This window comes from Salvelinus namaycush, chromosome 19, assembly GCF_016432855.1.
Source record: "Salvelinus namaycush isolate Seneca chromosome 19, SaNama_1.0, whole genome shotgun sequence".
In the NCBI taxonomy this organism is placed as follows: Eukaryota; Metazoa; Chordata; class Actinopteri; order Salmoniformes; family Salmonidae; genus Salvelinus; species Salvelinus namaycush.
In genome coordinates this window covers 45,045,510-45,066,324 of record NC_052325.1, presented here as the reverse complement: position 1 = coordinate 45,066,324, position 20,815 = coordinate 45,045,510, and the positions used below count along the sequence as shown (strand labels likewise).

General features: G+C 41.6%; 1 protein-coding gene and 1 long non-coding RNA gene across 2 annotated transcripts; both read left to right on the top strand.

Annotated features, from left to right (window-relative positions):
* The first annotated feature begins 4,083 nt into the window (after nucleotides 1-4,083).
* Nucleotides 4,084-8,816, top strand: LOC120064470. Its single transcript, XR_005478603.1, has 5 exons — nucleotides 4,084-4,150; nucleotides 5,001-5,138; nucleotides 5,446-7,898; nucleotides 8,059-8,263; nucleotides 8,361-8,816. It is a non-coding gene; the product is annotated as an uncharacterized LOC120064470 (long non-coding RNA).
* A 7,149-nt stretch (nucleotides 8,817-15,965) lies between these two features.
* LOC120064036 lies at nucleotides 15,966-18,494 on the top strand. The gene is made up of 12 exons (XM_039014345.1): nucleotides 15,966-15,973; nucleotides 16,085-16,131; nucleotides 16,395-16,534; nucleotides 16,799-16,882; nucleotides 17,006-17,152; nucleotides 17,242-17,322; nucleotides 17,444-17,593; nucleotides 17,711-17,760; nucleotides 17,882-17,951; nucleotides 18,044-18,130; nucleotides 18,224-18,322; nucleotides 18,441-18,494. The coding sequence occupies exons 1-12, from the start codon at nucleotides 15,966-15,968 to the stop codon at nucleotides 18,492-18,494; spliced, it is 1,017 nt and encodes a 338-aa protein (XP_038870273.1).
* Nucleotides 18,495-20,815: the final 2,321 nt, after the last annotated feature.

Sequence of the window (20,815 nt, the reverse complement as noted above, 5' to 3'; positions counted from 1 at the left end):
TGAGAGTCCTTTCTTCAGGTGTGATGTCCACAACCTCCAAGAGGGAAGAGATGGGCTTTGCCTCTGTATTAGGGGTGATGTCCACAACATTCAGGTGGGAAGAAGCCAGATCTGCCTCTGTGTTAGTGGTGATGTCCTCAACCTCCAGGTGGGAAGAAGCCGGGTCTGCCTCTGTGTTAGGGATGATGTCCTCAACCTCCAGGTGGGAAGAAGCCGGATCTGCCTCTGTATTAAGGGTGATGTCCACAACCTCCAGGTCGGAGGAAGCCGAGTCTGCCTCTGTGTTAGTGGTGATGTTTTGAACCTCCAGGTGGGAAGATGCCGGGTCTGCCTCTGTATTAAGGGTGATGTCCACAACCTCCAGGTCGGAGGAAGCCGAGTCTGCCTCTGTGTTAGGGGTGATGTCTACAACCTCTAGGTGGGAAGAAGCCGGGTCTGTGTTATGGGTGACAACAACAATTCTGATGAGCTCTACTACTACAAGGCACCAAGATGTCATCAGAACAGGCATCTGTCAGAGTGCTCTCATCATTGCTACTCACCTGCTTGGATGTCAGCTGGTAGTGTGGTGGAAACGGCCACCGTGAGGACAGGGGGGACTGGTAGGGTGGCTGCAGGGGGCTGGAAGCAGCTCTGCACCGCGTCCGCCACAAAGGCACAGACCGAGCTCATATAAAAAGGGCTCTGGAGGTCATCCGTGGAGAAGGACTGACTGATTCTCCCGAGGATCGACCGCACAGAGTCAAAAGCAGCAGCCCGGGAGAATGGGATGTGAGGGGAAGGGTCCTTTAACATGCAGGAGAGCTTCTCCACTACGGCCGCCACCATGCCCACGGCCATCCCGCTAATTAGGATTGGGTGCTCTGAATGGCCTTCCTCTGGCTGAAGCCACAGGGCCAGGAGGAGCCTGGGCACCACCTCCACCACCACCTGAGATGGGCTGAGTAGGTTGCTACGGGGCTCATTGGACTGCTCGCCCAGAATGCTCCTCACAGCTCTCTCCACGATGCTGTGGACTTTAGGATCGCTGAAATCAAAAAAAAAGGAGAAGACAAAGCTAAACAATGTGCAATGTGCTCACAGAGAACACTGTCTTAGTCTGTTTCTGCGTAGTTCCAGATGTGTAGATAAATGGATCAAGTCATATGCAGGGCAGTACATGGAACTCACATGTCAGCTGGCGGGGTGGAGTGCATGGAGCGGCGGAGCTTGCAAGAAGCCTCGTGCTCTATGTCCATCATTTTTAGGCAGGTGTTTACTTCCCAGGCCTGCAGTATGAAACAGGAAGTCCCATTAGTGTAATTTCACAACAGATCTATTATTTTGTGCTAACTCGATGTTGAAAGGCTAGTAAAGAGCTCCCTAACTTGTAGTATGTCTCTAACTCTCATTCTCTTACCAGCCGAGCGAGGTCGTTTCCCTCCTCCAAGGTTTCCTTCCACACCCTTCAAATAAAACACAGAGCAATTCAACTTTCCTGGCTTCTTATTTTTCTGTTGTTTATTTTACCCACACCTGGAGTGCTGCTGGTGGCAGGGAATGGCAGTGAAGGTGAGTGCTGACGTGGTACTCACCTCTCCCTAAGGGATTTTTTGCCCTGAGACACCAGCCAGTTGCTCATGTGCTCTGTGGTGACATGGGGCGGGACCTGGCCTTGACTCTGGAGTAGCAGATAGTGGACCATGAGCTTCTTCTGCAAGATGAGGTAAGGTGTGAGACCGTGCCACGAAATACCATATCATGTGCTTGTAGAAGGGCCTCTCGCAACATTTCACAACTGCTCATGCCTCACAATTTGCAAGTGATATTAAGAACTCTTATGACCAACTTCTCTAAACTGTCTTGAAATACAACTCTCTTTCTGTTGTTTATGTTTTTGTGGGATGAATCTTACCTGTTTATTGTAATATGTTTCCTCCCAGCAGGCCTGCAGAGTCTGAAAATAAAGGCTGCTTCTACAGAATTCCTTTGAAGATAATGAAAATAATTATGCTTTGTTATGCACATTATGCACAGGCATTTACAGTATGCTAAAATTAATTTCTCCTAAGATTACCTTTGTGGGACCATAAGTGAACTCCGGAATGCACAAAACCCTATCCATGGTAAGATGGGAAAGAAATGCAGCGCTATAGATATACGGGATGCTCTAGAGATAACAGGAATGACTTAAAGTCGCGAATGATCAATGACTGTGGAGTCGTCCAGTATGCTGCACTTAGAATTGAGTTGTAGGCGATGTTTGGTGCGAAATAGAATGTTTACATTCTATTGCCATGGAGAAATGGAATGTGTAGAACCTGTATAAATGGGTATGCTTCTATGTCTTTATTTCGTGAAAGATTAAGCTCTTTATTACGTCATAATGTGTATATGAGGAAGTAGGAGCCCGTCCCGATTCATGACGCGATTATCCAGATGCATGTTGCTTAGACCTACTAATCCAACCTTGGTTTACAAGTTAAATAAACAGATTTGTATTGGCATATATAAACAATCAACCACATCCATTTAAAGCAATGATTGTCAATTGAAAATGTGGTTGTTGTGTTATCCTGTTGTGCGCCTTGAGTGTCAGTCCCCTAAAGCACATTATTCCAATATTTCCGAGCTCTGAATTGACACAATGAACACTTTTGCAAAGATATTCGGTTAAAAATAAGAGTATGAATGACAATAAACGTATGACTTGGATTGTATGCATAATAGTGTAGTAAACAATATCGCTCAGCGTGGGATCTTTTGGTGTTTGGAAAGTATCCGTTATAAGTCTCCATGGCACGTATCACTTCGTTGTCTTGTTGGTAATAGTAAAAATGCATGACAGTCTGCATTGTAAATGTCTAACAGGTGCTTTTAATTTTGTTTCTCACATTAAACACATTTGAGAACGGAATTGCTTACAGTTGTACCTATGATGCACAGACACACTAAAGCTGTACAGTGTAGTTTGAATAGTCAGTTTCAATTATTTGCAGATGTATTCCCTATTATTTACAAATCGAAAGATGTAACATTTGAAATGGATGTGGCAGAACAGTTTAGCATAGAGTTCCTGTGGGAGTCTTCTCCTTCAGTCTTTTTGCCTCCTAGGCCTCGTTTCTCACTACATGGGATTTCCCCAGTGCCAACTTCACATGAGATGGCCGCTGTCTACTGTCATGTGGTGCTGAATGACAGATATCGCTATGCCGATATTGCTGCTGTCCATGGTCCTGAAATATACAATCTTGGCTATTTGCATATGTACGACCGTCCAAACTTGACCCCCCACACATACACACACATTAATACTAATCTCTCACACACTTTTGAACATTGCACAACCTGCAACAAGACACTGAAAGAGCATTTTATTCCAAGTGTGTTTGTGTTTGAATAAAGACCCGAAGAATGAAATCAAAGCTGCTTTCAATTCATGGTGGCTCTGAATAAGTCTTGACGGAGACAGAGCTTGTTTTGCCAATGAAAGTGAAAAGGACTGAGGGAAAGTAAAATGGAAAATACATGGAAAGGAACAAGGAAGAACCTCAAAGAACATTGCATTTTCAAGATCATGTAACATCAAACATAACATAAAAATGCATCTTATATTCCTGCCCTTACAGAAAAACCACATGATTTCAACTTACATTTTATGTGAAATCATGTGAAAACATGTTTTGGAACACAACGTGATCACATTTTCACATGTGTAGTTTAATGTAATCACATGTTGCTTTACATGTTATCACATTATCTTCACATAAGATTACATGAAAACATGTTTTTGGAACACTTCCCGTGTTCACATGTGAAATTCATGTGGTTTTTGCGTAAACGCCCTGCAGTTCCACACTCAAGGTTCTTAATAATGCTTTAAAATGCACGTGTACGATTGTACATGTGTAATGGGCTGAAAACAAAGTCACTAAAACAGACAGCCATTTATTATACCCCCCCCCCCCCCCACAATTTGTTAATGTATTTGTCTTAATTAATCTAAATTGTATTTTCTACACACTTTAGCAGTCCATCAGGCCAATAGATGGCGCTGTTGCACTGTTGTAGCAGGAGAAACAGCAGGTTCTGGCCAAGCTCTCACCATTCTGCAGAATAAGGATCAGAACTTTACAGAGGTAAACTGTGTCTGTTCTTTTTACTATTACAGGTTTGTAACAAAACTTCCAAACGTTCAAATATATACACAATGTGTAATAACATGCTATTTAACAACTTTGTCAAGATATTATCACGTTAGGAAAGGTTTTGTTTTGGCTTTGTGTCGAACTGAGTGAGAGTATAACGTTATGTTAGCTGAGGTAAAAAACGATTTACGAGTCACAGAGACTATGTTTACTGAGCAGCTTACTTGTACTGGATTTTGTCTAGGATATTTTTTTATAAAGAATCCATTTGTTAGGGATTTCTGAGTTGGTTTTACATATTATTGGTTTTGTGTAAAATTGTGCTTACTAGCTGGTAAACTGGCCGAGCACGCTCAGTCTGGTAGACTTTTAGTGCATACAGTGAGAGAGAGACGAATTTCTGGAGGTGCCACTATCTTAAAGCTGAATGTATTGTCAGTTTTCTATAGAGGTAGCGGTATATAGAAAAACATTCAGTTATTTATGGTTTCATATATAGGTGTTTCTATTGTATGAATGTGAAATACATTGTGGTTTTCATGTGAAACCATACACTAAGACAGGGTTATTTGTGGAACATTTTTGAATTCTGCTTTAGCTAAAGTGCATTTATGTTGTGTAGTTTAATGTGTGCACTTGTTTGATGTGAATATTTTCAACGTACTAACAAGAAAATAGACAATTGAACAAGAGAAAAAAAACATTCTTCAGAATAAAGAAAGCGCTATTACTTTGCAGACGTAAACTTGTGTCCGTTCTTTTTACTATTGCAGGCCACCTCAGCTACACATGCACTCTGTCTGCACACGCATCCACGCATGCACATACACACGGACAAACACACACTAATGTTCTCTCTCTTGTGTTTGTCAGCAGTTCATCGTGGCCCTGTCATTCGCCTCCTTCACCAAAGCTCTGTCAGCGACCTACATGAAGAGTGCCATCACTCAGAGAGACACTTTGACCTGTCCAGCTCTCTCATCGGACTCATAGACGGCAGCTTTGAGATGGGTATCAACAATAACATTGAGTTGCTTGAGAATTCATGTAGTAAAAACCAGATTATACTGATTACAGTATAATCAAAAAAAAATTGTGGTTCAATCAGTCTGCTCTCAATACTGTCCAGTTTTATAGTTGTTCCTATTAATTGATTGGCATTTGTCCATGACTCTACTGTCAAACCCCTAACATTGTTTTATGTGATGCTATGTTGTTGCAGCCTAGTATCCAAACTGATATGCCATTTTTTGTTTTTTAAAAAACAGCGTTTATAATTTCCGATTCCTGGCTACTGTAGTATTGTGATTTCTTGCAGGTAACCTGCTGTTCCTGGCTGTGGTCAGCCATTTTGGGGCGAAGCTGCACCGGCTCAGGCTCCCCGTGTCCTTGTTCAGATAATCACCCCAGTTGGCCTTTTTCTCTTCATCTAGTATGCCCAACATTGACAACGGTGTACAGTTAAATCTCGGATTCCCCTGTGGATGATATGGAGAGGTTCTGGAATTGGCTATTCCCGTACAGTTCTGCAAGGCTCTGAATAACTGATTTTCAAACTCTCTTCACTGATCATGATGGATTTTTGACACAAAGCCAAACTTTGGGAAAAAATCATCGAAAAGCTTTTTTGCTGCAGTTTTCCCTGACTTATTTCTAGTGGGGTAGGCTTGTGCAAATTTTGTAAAGTTATCTAAAATAACTCAAATGTACTCATAGCCCCCTCTGCTTTTCTCCAAATGCACATAGTCAATTGAAATCATCTGGAAAGGAGCTGTAGCTCGTACATGTTGCATTGGGGCCCTAGTTATTACACTGGGTTTCTTTTGTTTGATATACTTACACACTTTGGTGATAAAGTGTTCAATGTCGTGTTGCATGCGCGGCCAATAAAAACGTTCTCGTGCTAAGTTCAACACTCTTTCTGTTCCTAGATGGGCCATTTCAGTGTGTAAGTACTTGTAAATCAGTGTTCTATACTGACTTGGTACCACAACTTGTTTCCTTTCTGCTGTTTTCCTTTGTAATAATCCATCTGGTGAGACATGGAGCCTGTTTCACTCTCGCAGTAACTGTTTGACTTTGTATGACTCTTGTTGACATTCTGTTGGTTTAGGCTTAGTCCCGCTTAGTCCTTTGACTTTTCAGTTCCAAGATTCTCGATACAGCCGCATCCTTTAATTGAGCCTGCATGATATCGTGTGGAGACAGTCGGTCTGTAACTGTTCCACCCCACCATGACAGCTCATCTTGCACTGATGGCCTTAGTGTGACCGTGGATATCCACGTTACACAGTCATTCTGTTGTGTCTGAACATTATTGAGTGTTGCTTTTACCATTTCAAGTGAGTGTTTCTCAGTGCATTCTTCCATGTAATGTTCAGCATGCAAAGGAGAGCGTGACAGAAAGTCTGTGTCATTGTTTACCTTTCCAGGACGATACTTCAGTGTGAGATTAAAGTCAGACAGCTCTGCCACCCAGCGATGACCGGTGGCATTCAGTCTTGCTGTAGTTAGTACATATGTCAAGGGGTTATTATCACTGTACACTGTCACAGAGGGAGCATAAAATAGGTAATCTCGGAACCGCTCAGTCACTGCCCATTCGAGGGCCAAGAATTTCAGTTTCCCTGAGTGAAGGTGATAGTTTCTCTCTGCTTGAGTCAGGATGCGGGAGCCATATCCAATGACTCTCAGTTTGCCACTTTGTCGTTGGTATAACACACCTCCCAATCCTTCTTCAGAGGCATCAACATGCAGGATAAAAGGCTCCTTGAAATCTGGGTAAGCAAGCACAGGTGGATTAGTCAACACACTCACCAAGTGTTCTAATGCTCTCTGGTGAGCATCCTCCCATATAACTTTCTGGTGGGGCAGAGCCTGTCCCGACTGCACAGCTACCTTGGTCCTTCGCTTCCCGGATGCTGGGGTCTTCGTCTTTACTGCTAGTAAGTCATAGAGACATTTAGCATGTTGTGAAAAGTTCTGTACATAACCCCTATAGTACCCTAGAAACCCCAGTAGTTTCCTCAGCCTGCTCACGTTTGTTGGTGGCCTGTTTACCAGTTCTTGCACTGCTACAATTTCTTTAACATCCATTCTGTAACCCTCAGCAGAAATCATTTTTCCTAAATAACAGACCTCATTCTTGATTAGGTCACACTTATCAGCCCTGAGTTTAATACCCCATTTATTTTGCTGCCTAAGTACCTGACGGACATCTTCCACATGTTGTTCAAATGACTGACTAAAAATAAGAATGTCAGAATCTGTATACCATATTTGGATATCTCTTATCCCCTCTAAACTTTCCTCCATGCTTCTTTGGAAGGCACTATATGAAAAACTTCTCGTTCATCATCACCAACAAACGACTAAGTCATGTGAACCTTGAAAACATGAGAGACCGCTTTTTAAGTTTTGCCAGCCAAGTGCAACCACCCAAGGAGGATCGGGTGGTTCAAAGGTAGGATTCATTCTGGTAGGTTAGGTAATAACTGGCAAAAGTCAACATTAACCGGCACAACTACCTAGTAATGTTAGCTTGCTAATGATTGCAACAGCTACCGTAGGGTGCTGTATGAGTATGGGCGGCGTCGATTATGCTGAGTGTCATTATTGTAACTTTTACAACGTTTGCACATGTCAGATTTCAATCGTTCAGGAGACGGAATAATGCTGGAGTCCAAAGGCGGCAAACCGGGAGAAGCAGGTTGATAACTATGAGAGTTTGCCTGATCGCTGACCCTACCATCCGGCAGCTGAACAGGATAGGTACATTTTCCCCTATATCCATGTAGTACATGAGGACACAGTGCTTGCTTTGTAGGTTATTTTACTGATTTAAAGATCATGGACTATTTCCCTGTTTTATATTAGGATACATTTTATTACACTTATTTTAAATATACATACTTTCTTTAAACCATAACAGGTTCAAATATCGTCTCAACTCTCTTGGGCTGCTTGAAGCATTGGGGAACCACCCGGACAGCTTCCGAGCACTTTTTGTGGACTCCATAAAGCCTCCCACTGCCAGGGACCTGTTCAAAGTAACCTATTCAAACCTGGCAGCAACCGGCGGTGTTTGGAGAACGACACCATCTGCCACTGGTTCAACTGGCTGGCTGAGGTGCAAGGTAAAATAGTCAATTGTTCAAGTTTATCGGTAACTGCATTTTATTCCATTTTGTGATTTAAATATGTATTTTAAATGTTTTACTGTATACTCCTCAGATGGAGAATGTCCTCCTCTAACAGTGGCGATGGTGTTGGAGTTTGTTACTGGGGCAACGGTGGTGCCACCCCTTGGGTTTGAGGACACCCCGACCATCGAATTCCTCCACACAGCGCGAGGGCGTCTCGCTGGGCAGCAGAAGAAAAAGTACCCAGAGGCAAACACGTGTGCTGTGACACTAAGGCTCCCTCTTCATAGCACCTACAATGCCTTTAGGGAATTCATGACCTCCGGTATTGTGAATTCCCCACATTTCGGTGTTGCATTAAAACGTTTTTATGATACATAATTGTATCTAGTAGCACTAAACTACAGTAGCAATTGAGTGTTTGAAAATGTAACTGCACATCAACATTTAAGCATTTATCTACTTACATCTGTATTGTTTGTACAGTGCATTCGGAACGTATTCAGACCCCTTGACTTTTTCCACATTTTATTACGTTACAGCCTTCAAAAATGGATACAATAATTTTTTCCCCTCATCAATCTACACACAATACCCCATAATGACAAAGCAAAAACAAGTTGACATTTTTGCAAATGTATATAAAAAAAAAAAAGGAAACATTACATTTATGACCCTTTACTCAGTACTTTGCTGAAGCACCTTTGGCAGTGATTGCACCATCGAGTCTTCTTGGGTATGAAGCTACATTTTTATTTGTTTAATACATTTTAGAATAAGGCTCGAATGTAGCAAAATGTGGAAAAAGTCAAGGGGTCTGAATAGTTTCCAAATGCACTGTATTTCCATATTGGCTGTTATTGTTCACTTAATGATCATTAATATTAAATTATACAGTCCATATTGTTTGTCTTGGTGTTTAAGGTTTTGTTTTTTTAGAAACACTTTACTGACAATTCACTAATAACCACTATCCTTTACTGATATTGACTGAAGTACTGCTGCCATATTGCAGCCAACTCATCCAAATCTGATAATTTGATGTCCTACATTAAGAACAAGTTAAGTTCAACCATTATCATTTAATTAGAACTACATGAAATAAGGCTTCCCATCCACTGCATTAATTGACATCTCCACTTCTGGGAACTGCACCTTCGTAGTGACTTATCGAATTTCAAATGCATTGATCTAAGAACTAGATTCATTAGTCCAAGGCTCTCCAACCCTGTTCCTGGAGAGCTACCCTCCTGTAGGTTTTCAATCCAACCTCAGTTTTAACTAACCTCATTAACTTATTAAGCAGGTAATTATTCAAATCAGGTTGTCACGATCGTTATAATGAGTGGACCAAAGCGCAGCGTGATCTGGGTTCCACATCTTTTTACTTCTAGGTGAAACTCACAGCAAAACAAGAAATCTCAAAATGAACCGTGAAGCTAACAATAGGGCTAACAGGCAACAAACTATACAAAGTCAAGATCCCACAAAGCACAAAGGGAAATGGCTGCCTAAATATGATCCCCAATCAGAGACAACGATAAACAGCTGCCTCTGATTGGGAACCATACCAGGGAAACATAGACATATAATTACCTATGACCCACCCTAGTCACACCCCGACCTAACCAACATAGGGAATAAAAGGCTCTCTATGGTCAGGGCGTGACACAGGTGCACTAGATTAGGGTCGGAGTGAACCAAGAAGACAGTAGCTCTCCAAAAACAAGGTTAGGAGCCCTGCACTAGTCCATCTTCAACCACATAATTTGAGCTGTCACAATGTGTCAACAATGTTATGTTACTAACTGTAATAGGTTGCTGTTAATCACAATGATATAAAATGTAACGGGGGGGAACCACCATCTTCATAGTTTATATTTTTAACTATAGGGCGTTCGACACAATTATTTATTTTAACAAGTTATAAAAGTCCCGATTGGGCGTTACAAAAATGTAAGTTCTGTTTTAGTAATGTCCATTCAGAATGTTCTGTTGTCCTCCCACAGCAGACACGCTCTGAAGGCTCCAATCCAGTGCTTGCAGTAGGCCTCTCCTGGGTCGTGTTGTACTGAATGGAAGACAAATATTGTGTCAGCAGATGGAATGCTGAGCTAAAGCTCCATAGAGCAAAATACAATAACCATCGGCCGTATATCTTAACAGTACCTGACTCTCTCCAAATATAACCAAACAGAATCGTACTGGAATGGGGAAGTACTTATTAACAAAAGTTAAGGCCACCTGTGTTTAAACTCTGGTCCCTATCCGTTTAGAGTTGAAGATGTCTATCGTACCTTTCTAGAGACCAAATCATACAGTGTGTGAAAGAGGGGGAATGTTAGTATTATAAAATGTATAATAGTATTGTAAAAATGAACTGATTCAAAGGAATGAGTGGCGCTGAAGATATAGTGTCCAATCCCTCATCCCAGTAGGGGAGTATCAGGGGTGTATGTAGTAAGTCAGGTTGGAGTAGGAACGAGTGGCGCTGAAGATATAACTGCCATAACCCTCTGTAGATTGTCAACTCCCAGGCTGCCTCTGGGGCCTTCCAATGGAATTAACAGTTCCATCTGTGTGTTGCTGATGGTGAACTGGATTTGTGGCACAATCACCCATTCCGACCAATAAAGAGCTGCGGCGCCAGTGGTTGGGGGAGCTGAGGTGGTGGTTGGAGGAGCTGAGGTGGTGGCTTGAGAGCTGATGGTGGTTGAATTTGGGGCGAACAAATTCCTTACTGCTGTCAGATTGGCCCTCTGCATTGCCAGGGAACCCGAGACAAACAACTCCAGAGGTGACTGCCGTTGTTCAGTCCTCAGCCCATGGTGGTTCCACTGACTGGCAAACACAGCAAGACCTCTGTTCACCCGTGGCAGGACCACAAAGTGCAGTGCCCACAGGTGCACCTCATTGTTGATGTCGATGATCTGCTCCGTCTCCAAGAAGGTGAACAGGTCATGATAAACGTTGGAGACTCCATGCCAGACGTCCCCCCCACAGCCGCTCTATCCTCTGGTTGTGGGTGCTCCTTCCTCTGAGGGCACTTCCCCTCTCACCACCCCTGAACTGCTCCATGAAGGCACAGATGTGGTTGTTTTCACCACCCGGTCACATCTCACCCGGGATGGTGCTCTGTAGCTGGTGATGGCGGCTTCGAATGACTGTGGCAGTCCTGTTGTTGTCAGAGGCCTTCAGAAACGCAACAAGTCTGCTGTAACCATCCACAGCACCATGGATAACAATCATTCACCTAAAAAACAAGATGCATTTTTTTCTCTTATATAGTGACGCCATTCTGTTTTTATTGATATCAGGTCTTTGATCCTCTCATCCAGCTAAGCATCTGGCAACAGTGAGTAGGACCTGAAAAGCTGAAAATGACTAAGTACAAAAATAACACAAAAAGATACATCAATCAGGAATGTGATCAAATCTAGAGGGGATGTAGAAATCTCCCTCTTGTGTTACAATTGCTTTATTCAATTACGATAACTTACCTCATGCGCCACTTGACCACAGAGTGCGACACATTGAGAACATCTGCCATTTGTCTGATGGTCATATGACAATCTATGAGGAACTCAAGCTGCTCCTTGGTGATGTGATACCGCCTTCCCTCCAAAGGCGCTTGATAGGATACTGAAATAAAAAATACAATAGATAATTACAAAACACACTCCTAAAAACTTTAGGTTAAAAGACTATAAGATCACCATATAGAATATAGGAACAACATTATAGGCCAACCAAATGTTTTTTTCATTGATTGACTTGACACAGGAGACTTAACACAGGACAAGTAAAATGATACAATCTCAGCCTTTGCCACACATGCCGTACAAAAAAAAGATTCAAATATAACAACTTGCCATTTTCGTAAGGTTCCCGTTGTTGGATGTCATTTGCCTCTTGTAGGAACTCCTCTGCAACAGCAATTAGATTGCTGGCCATCTCTTCATCAATCAAATGACCGCTTGCCCACCGAAGGCTCCGCAACATGGTCTCTAGCCTGAACAATAGACCGCAGACCCGACGGGTCCCGTGACATTTTATCTCTATGTAGTTAACAACCCCTAAAGTGTTCTCTTGTCTAAACTGTGCCAACTCTGAGCCTCCGACCTATGAAGACAACCGTGCATTGACAGGCGATGCAGTTTTAACTGATGTACTTTAGCTACAAACTAGCTATAAAAAAAATTTAAAAGTATTTTCACGTCCGGATGAAAAGCGTGTCCAAAGTAAACTGCTTGCTACTCAGGCCCAGAACCTAAAATATGCATATTATTAGTATATTTGGATAGAAAACACTCTGAAGTTTCTCAAACTGTTTGAATCATGTCTGTGAGTATAACAGAACTTATTTGGCAGGCGAAACCCCAAGGACAAACCATTCAGATTTTTTTTTTTTTGAGGTCACTCTCTTTTCAATGGGTTTTCATTGGGAATCTAGATTTCTAAGGGACCTTCTTGCAGTTCTTTCACTTGATGACAACAGTCTTTAGAAATTGGCTGAGGTTTTTCCTTTGAGAAATGAAGAAGTAACACTGTTCAGAATGAGGCTCGAGGGAAGTGTACTCTTTGTTAGAGGCGCGTTACACAGAGGCTCGCTACACTTTGTTTTCCTCCGGTATTGAACACAGATCATCCCGTCTTCAATTTTATCGATTTATTATGTTAAAAAATACCTAAAGTTGTATTACAAAAGTAGTTTGAAATGTTTGGACAAAGCTTACAGGTAACTTTTGAGATATTTTGTAGTCATGTTGCGCAAGTTAGAACTGGTGTTTTTCTGGATCAAATGCGCCAAATAAATGGACATTTTGGATATATATTGACGGAATTAATTGAACAAAAGGACCATTTGTGATGTTTATTGGACATATTGGAGTGCCAACAGAAGAAGCTCGTCAAAGGTAAGGCATGAATTATATCTTTATTTCTGCGTTTTGTGTCGCGCCGGGAGGGTTGAAATATGATGGTCTGTGATTGTTAGCTGGGGTGCTATCCTCAGATAATAGCATTGTTTGCTTTCGCCGTAAAGCATTTTTGAAATCTGACACGTTGGCTGGATTCACAACAAGTGTAGCTTTCATTTGGTATACAGGATAAATGATATGTAACATTTTAAATGAAACTTCCTTTACTTTGTTACTGATACAATATTTGTTAGCAATTTTCCATGCTTTCCCCCATTGTATATCACCATGGATATCTGAGCAAAAGAATCTTGCTTAGGGAATTGTAGTATCTCAAACAATATTCCTAATCTGTTTATTACTACATTTATCTTTGATGTTAATATTGCCAATGAATATATTTTCATGTAAATCTATGTTACTTACATCAACCACAGAGGAATTTAAAAGAGATTCCCCCTTGGAATCGTATCAAAAACAATTGCATATTCTTTCGGGGTTATTGGAATTATAAATGTATCAAGATATTCCCCATATGAGAGTAGATATCCATCCTTATTCAGTAATTGACCAACCAAAATAATTTTATTTTCAAACCAGTTACGAAAATGAAGAGACTTCTTTTTAAATCGTATATCTTTGTTGTTCCATAAAAAGTATCTGTGAGGGGAAAAATTGTGTTTATACGCTAACATCCAAGCTAAAATTGCCTGCTTATGGAATTTGGCCAACTTTACTGGGATTTTATCAATATCAAAATTACATCGAAGCAAAAATTCTAAACCACCAACAGAGTCAAATAAATACTTAGGGAAGACATTCCAAATACTGTTTTGGTTCTTAACATACTTCAGAATCCAATTTATTTTAAGAGTATTATTTAGAGTATTGAAATTGTAATGGGTACATGTTGGTGGCAGGGAAGTCAGGCGCAGGAGAACGAACTTGGTATAAACGGAGTCGTTTAATAAGTGCTCACAAAAAACTCCAAAACCAAAATATACAAAAAATAATAAAAATGGGTACAAACCCGTAGCGCACCAACACATAACTAGCACAAACATACAATCAAACAATCTCTGGCAAGGACATGAGGGGAAACAGAGGGTTAAATACACAACATGTAATTGATGGGATTGGAACCAGGTGTGAAGGTAGACAAAACCAATGGAAAATGAAAAATGGATCAGTGATGGCTAGAAGGTCGGTGACGTCGACCGCCGAACACCGCCCGAACAAGGAGAGGGACCGACTTCAGCGGAAGTCGTGACAGAATTCTAAAACCTCAAGACCTCCATGTTCTTGGGTATTAGTGAGAATATATTTTCGTAGATAGTGAGGCTTGTTCCTCCAAATAAAATTGTAAAGAATCTTATCTAAGTCCTTTACAATTTTAGGGGGTAAGTCAAGTGATAATGAGACATAGACCGATCTGGATAACCCTTCAGCTTTGGATAATAAAACCCGACCGTATAACGAAATATATCTCATCAACCAGAGGTTCAATTTCTTCTTTGTTTTCTCAATGATGGGGTTAAAGTTCAATTCACTCCTTTGTTTTTCATCCTTGCATATAACAATTCCAAGATTAGTAACCTTATCTTTAACTGGGATACCATATACTTCCTGTAAAACACAATCCTTGAGTGGAAATAAGACTGACTTATTGATATACATTTTCAAACCCGAAACTAAGGAAAAGTCTTCAATACAGGAAACTGCTTTAGAAACCTCATTCCTGTCTCTTAAAAATATGGTGGTATCATCAGCCAGTTGACATAGTTTAAATTCCTTGCCAAGTGCTGAAACACCTTGAAAATTCCCTTTCTTGATATGAAGAGCCATAATTTGAGAAACCAATAAAAATACAAATGAACTAATTGGGCAGCCCTGCCTAATGCCACGGCCAATATCAAATTTTTGGGATGTCCCGTGAGCTAATTTTACAAAGCTAGTACAACCACTATATAAAGTTTGGACTGTTTTCAAAAAAAGTCACCAAACCCCCCAAAACGTATTGCTTTAAACATAAACGCATGTTCTACAGTGTCAAAAGCGTTGTAAAAATCAACAAACATAAGAAAACTATCATCAAGGATGAGGTCATTATAGTCAATCATATCTATGATCAACCGGATGTTATTACTAATGTCTCAACCATGCATAAAACCAGATTGTTCTTCATCAAGTATATGATGCAAGACTTGTTTCAACCTCTTAGCAAATACAAGGGCAAATCATTTCCCATCATTATTCAACAGGCTAATGGGTCTCCAGTTGTCTATATAAAGAGTATCCTTATTAGGTTTGGGAAACAAAGTAATTACACCTTACTTTAAGGAAGCCGGTAACTCCCCATTTTCTATTGATTCGTGAAACATAGAAAGAATGAAAGGAATCAATTTATCATTGAATGCTTTATAAAACTCGCTTATTAAACCATCATTTCCAGGGGACATATTGTCCTTAAGGCTTTTAATACAGTCTTTTATCTCAATTTCAGATAACTCATCATCACAAAAATCCCTGAAACCATTATCTATCTACGTCACTAGAATGATGACTAGCAATTTTAAGGGATTCTAAAGGGAATCATAGAATTCCAAACTCATTTCTATGGCAACACAGTAAACAATCATTTTCGAACGTGTGTTGCCAAGAGACATCTAACCGACGTTCTATGGAACGTTTTCTGTGCGAAAACAACAACTTCAGTTTGCTGCTGACAACAAACTTGTTTGATTTTTGAGACCTGAGATAGAACAATCGACTGGAAAATGCCTGGGTGCTTTTCAAGACTGGCGGAGAGAGGGCGTGGACGTCGGCGGCCTACTGCGTCGACAGGTTGTTCAAATTCATTTGTGGCTTGTTTTTCTTGTCTTTTTCTGTTTTGCAGGGTTCGTGATCGTCGACAGGTGGACAGCAACAGCGACTTCGAAGAGGGTATGTGGAGTTTAAAACTCTTATTTTACTACATTTAACAATGTCATTATAATTTGCGAAATGTTGTGTATTTCTATAATCCAGACTTGGGAAAAATGCTTGTGCTAGAGATGTTGTAGCTAGCTAGCTTGCTAGCTAACATTAACTTTAGTAACTGTTGCTAAGCGATCGCCTTTTGCTACCTAGCTAGCTAGTATTAGCAATCTTGCTACGTTTATGTCCTAACAATTGTATATTTGATATTCCAATGTTCCTCATTTTAGAAACAACTGTCCTGGATGAGGTCCAGTTGGATGTGCCATTGGATGATGTGCCAGATGTTCCACAGCTGCCATTCCTCCCTGATGTCCAGAATGCTGCTATCATCCATGAGGATGTGCCAGATGTGCAGACTATCCTTGAGGTACAATTTTCTGAAAGTTTGAGGTTTTATGTTTGAAAAATATCCCAGATATTCAAGTTGTGTCTCTTTGACATGAAACAAATCTCTTGTCTGCTTTCTGCTTTAGGAGGCCACTGGCAATTGGCAGTTGATTCCGATTAGGTTCAGCCCCTGTACTGTGGGCCTGTTGTGATCAGGGTAAGAGACACCCCAACACACACAGACACAGTCACATCACGGTTACAATGATTACTGTTTCCAACATGAATGTATTGTAATGTGCAGAACAATGCCGATCCGGTGGTTAAAGCTTGGAGAACTTTCCAGTTCATCAGCCCCATCATCACGTACATGCGTGGGGGATCCCAGGTATGTGTCTTTGTAACTACCTAATCCTAATCTACATTGTCAGTCATTTGATCTTGATGGAAATGTGTCACAGCAATTGCTGAAGTGGTTTTGTTGATGTTGTCTTGTTGTTTATCTCAACAGCAGGTGGTGGTGAGGATGCACCACGTGAGTAGGGTGAGAGGCCTGGAGACTCAACTGGTGTGGGCCATCTCCAAGGAGACAGCCAGGCTTAGTCCAGAGGGCATCCCCTACTGTGCCACCAAAGTGCAGTCCATCACTTGGATCCAGGTAAGACGTAAATACTACTGAAATAGTATTAGATTAGGCTTTTCTTCACTTATTCCATTTGGCCTTAACATGTATTCTCTCTCTGTCAGCGTGTGGCTGGCAGGGTGACCCACTATGCGTCTCACCTCCGCCACGAGACGTCTGTGGACGTGACGCTTGGCTGCTACCAGGTAAATAAACGATTTCCTATGTATATAGACTAGACATTACTGGGCATTTTTGCATTAGATTTGGTGTGTTTTCTAATAACGTGTGTGTGGTAAACAGGTGTGTTGTGTGTGTTTTGAGCAGCAGACTGATGTCTCAGTGGTGTACGCCACTCTCCACATGGGGCTGGACGGGCTTCTCTCCTCTTCAGCGTGGTCGGAGGCTGCCTCCTTCTCTACGCCCACCACTCAGCAGTTCACTGACCCAGAGCCTGAGGGCCACAACTGCTATGAGGTCAGACGTTACACACACATACTATTGACTAGGAGCATTAAGATCCTTCCATTGACCGATTGTTTGTTATGTCATTGCATTGGTCACTGATTTTGAATGCTTGTTTTGTTGTCGTAGGGCTGGGAGGAGGACCTGCTGCCTGAGGAGAGGGAGGTTCCTCTGCTAAAGTGAGTTCCTCTAAATGTCTGTGTAGTCTGGGCTTGTCAGATGCTGAAGGATAGTGGTCATAATGCTGTTATCCCCCATTGACTCTAATGGTTGACATGCTCCATACCCTCCCTTTCACAGCCTCTACCTTACCACCAAGAGAGTGGAGGACATCGCCCTGAGGCTCGTCTCCCTGCGCCAGGCCTTCACTGTGAGTGGACCCACTTTTCTTTTTCTCTCTGTGACTTCTTGTTCTGTCTCCTAGAGGAAGATGTCTCACCCTAACTCTTCCCTCTTCCCTAGACCCTGCTTGGTTCCACCCTGAGCAGGAACCATCTGTTTGTGGCGGGAAAGGTCCTCCTGGGCGCACTGGTTCAGGCCAACCACATGGTAACTCACTAACTCATTCTCTTTCAAGGGAAAGAGAGCGTCCCTGAGGGGAAATGTGTTCTGTTCACTAAGATGCTCTTTTCTTTGTCATAGGACGAGGCCAAGTTCATCCTTACCTATAACGACTTTGTGGACTACCTGAGTGACCCCTCCAAGCGGAATGACATTGCGAGGGAGCTGGCTGAGGCAAAGGTGAGTTCATTAACTCTTTCAAGTATCACAGAGTTCTTCCACATGTCTTTTATACATCACAGTAGCTGATCTATATGAAATCATTCCTATTTTCTCCAAACGTGTTTTCTTGTCCTAGATCCATCATGTGAACATGATAGATGTCCTCTTTGAGCTGGTGCTGTTTTGTTGATGACAGCTCAGAAGTCCCTGATGGTGGTATGTAGCATCTCACTGGTACATGTTTTGATATCTCTCTATTAGCAGTTTCACTTAAATTCCTCTTCTCTTCTATTCTCTCCTCTTTTCTCCTCCTTTGTTTCCTTTAGCACCCTGGTGGGTTCGTGGAGCATCTGTACGCTCTCCTGTACTCCTTCCTGCCCACTGCTGCCAACATGGAGCCAGAGGCTGACAGATACCTGCTGCTGCTCAATGTAAGAGTCAAGAGGTTACTTCCTTTTTACTTCCGTATTCATGGTTAACCAGGTTCCAATGCCATTTTAGGGGGAGTATTTCTAATTGTCTCTCTCCTCTTGATAAGCTAGTAACTCAGAGCCATTTTCTATGTGTTGTGTGGTGTTCTCTTCAGGGTGGGCTGATGGCTCTGCTAGATGACATGTTTGGCCAGCAGCTGGCCTGGTACTTTAACCCAGAGTCTCTGGTCACTGAGCTCTCCAGCCTCCTGGAGTACCACTTGGAGAACCTCATGGCCAGCATGTAGTCCTACTGCAGGGACCATAGTCCTTTCTCCTTCTCTCTCTCTTTTGAAGGAATTGAGGACTTGAAGTGCTTTGTTGAACCCTGATTAGTTAACACCCATTAATTTAATGTTTTCTCTTGTTTTCTCTCCCCACAGGATTCTTGTGACACTTTGCCACCCAACAGGGATCTAGACACCAACGCACTACATTACTTTGCACTGAATTTGACATGTTTAAATAAAATAAGTTGTAGTTCAAAAACATTTTTGTTTCCGTCTTTTCATCTATTTGATTTTATGACCATTTCCTCTTCCTAGAGGTATAATGCTAATATTAGATTATTACATGAACAATGATGCTTTATTATCTGCATATGGAAATAAAAAACAACGTTTAGTTGATTTACAGATACTACAGGCCCACACTTTATATGGTTTTGTACTGTGGTTTGTGATACTGTACTATTTAAAAACATGTAGGACTACATACACTGAGTGCACAAAACATTAGGAACGTCTTCCTGATATTGAGTTGCACACCCTTTTTCCCTCAGAACAGCCTCAATTTGTCTGGGCATGGACTCTACAAGCTGCCCTAAGCGTTCCACAAGGATGCTGGCCCATGTTGTGTCAAGTTGGCTGGACGTCCTTTGGGTGGTGGACCATTCTTGATACACATGGGAAACTGTTGAGCATGAAAAAACCAGCAGTGTTGCAGTTCATGACACACTTAACCCGGTGCGCCTGGCACCTACTACCATACCCCGTTCAAAGGCAGTTAAATCTTTTGTCTTGCCGAATCACCCTCTAAATGACACACACAATCCATGTCTCAATTCTCTCAAGGTTTTAAAATCTTTCTTTAACTCCCCTTCATCTACACTGATTGAAGTGGATTCAACAAGTGACATCAATAAGGGATCATAGCTTTCACTTGGTCAGTCTATGTCATGGAAAGAGCAGGTGTCCTCAATGTTTTGTATTATCAGTGTGTAGTAACCTGGTACAGTATAAAGTATACCACTAGAGGGGGTAATTGCTTCAGTCTTGAATGTTTCTTCTCACTATCCCTACTCTACATTAACAGTCTGCCTCCGGTAACTTGGGTATCTTAGTTTTTTATATTTGCCATTAATGTCTGAACCATTTACCACCTTTCCCACTGAAACCAGTAATGTTAGGGTTCATGTGAGAAAGGGTGTAGTAGTGCATACTGACCACTAGTTGGATCATAGTGTGGGTGGTGGAGTTCATGCATGAACACAGAGGGTAGAGGCATTCTCCATCACAGTAGAAGGCAGAGTAACCCGTAGGAGCCAATACCCAGTCCTAATGGAGAGAAATACCATGGAAATCGAATGACAAGATTAGATGAATGACTAGAATAGACTTTCAATGAGAAATACATGATAAAGAATGTAAAGAACATACTCTACAATGCACATCCTACACAAATGCCTTGCTTCCCTAAAAATACTAACTGTGTGTTACAGCAAAGAAGGTGGTATAATGTTAGCTCATGATTATCTATTCAGTACAATGAGTAGTTAAGAGAGCTAGAATCTCACCTTCCAGCCTTGTTCACTGAATCTCACATATAATTCATGTCTCTTACAAGCCTGACGCCCACTGTTGACATGGCTGTGATCTGAAAGGGACCAAAAAATATGTTATGAACCAGGAAAGACTAATGTACACTTTGGATGCATTGGATTTCAAATTAAATGTAAACACAACTTAAGTAATTTTGTAATTGGGATGAACTATCTCTTTAAACTGTGTATAAAACAAGTTTAACTACAAGACGAAAAACC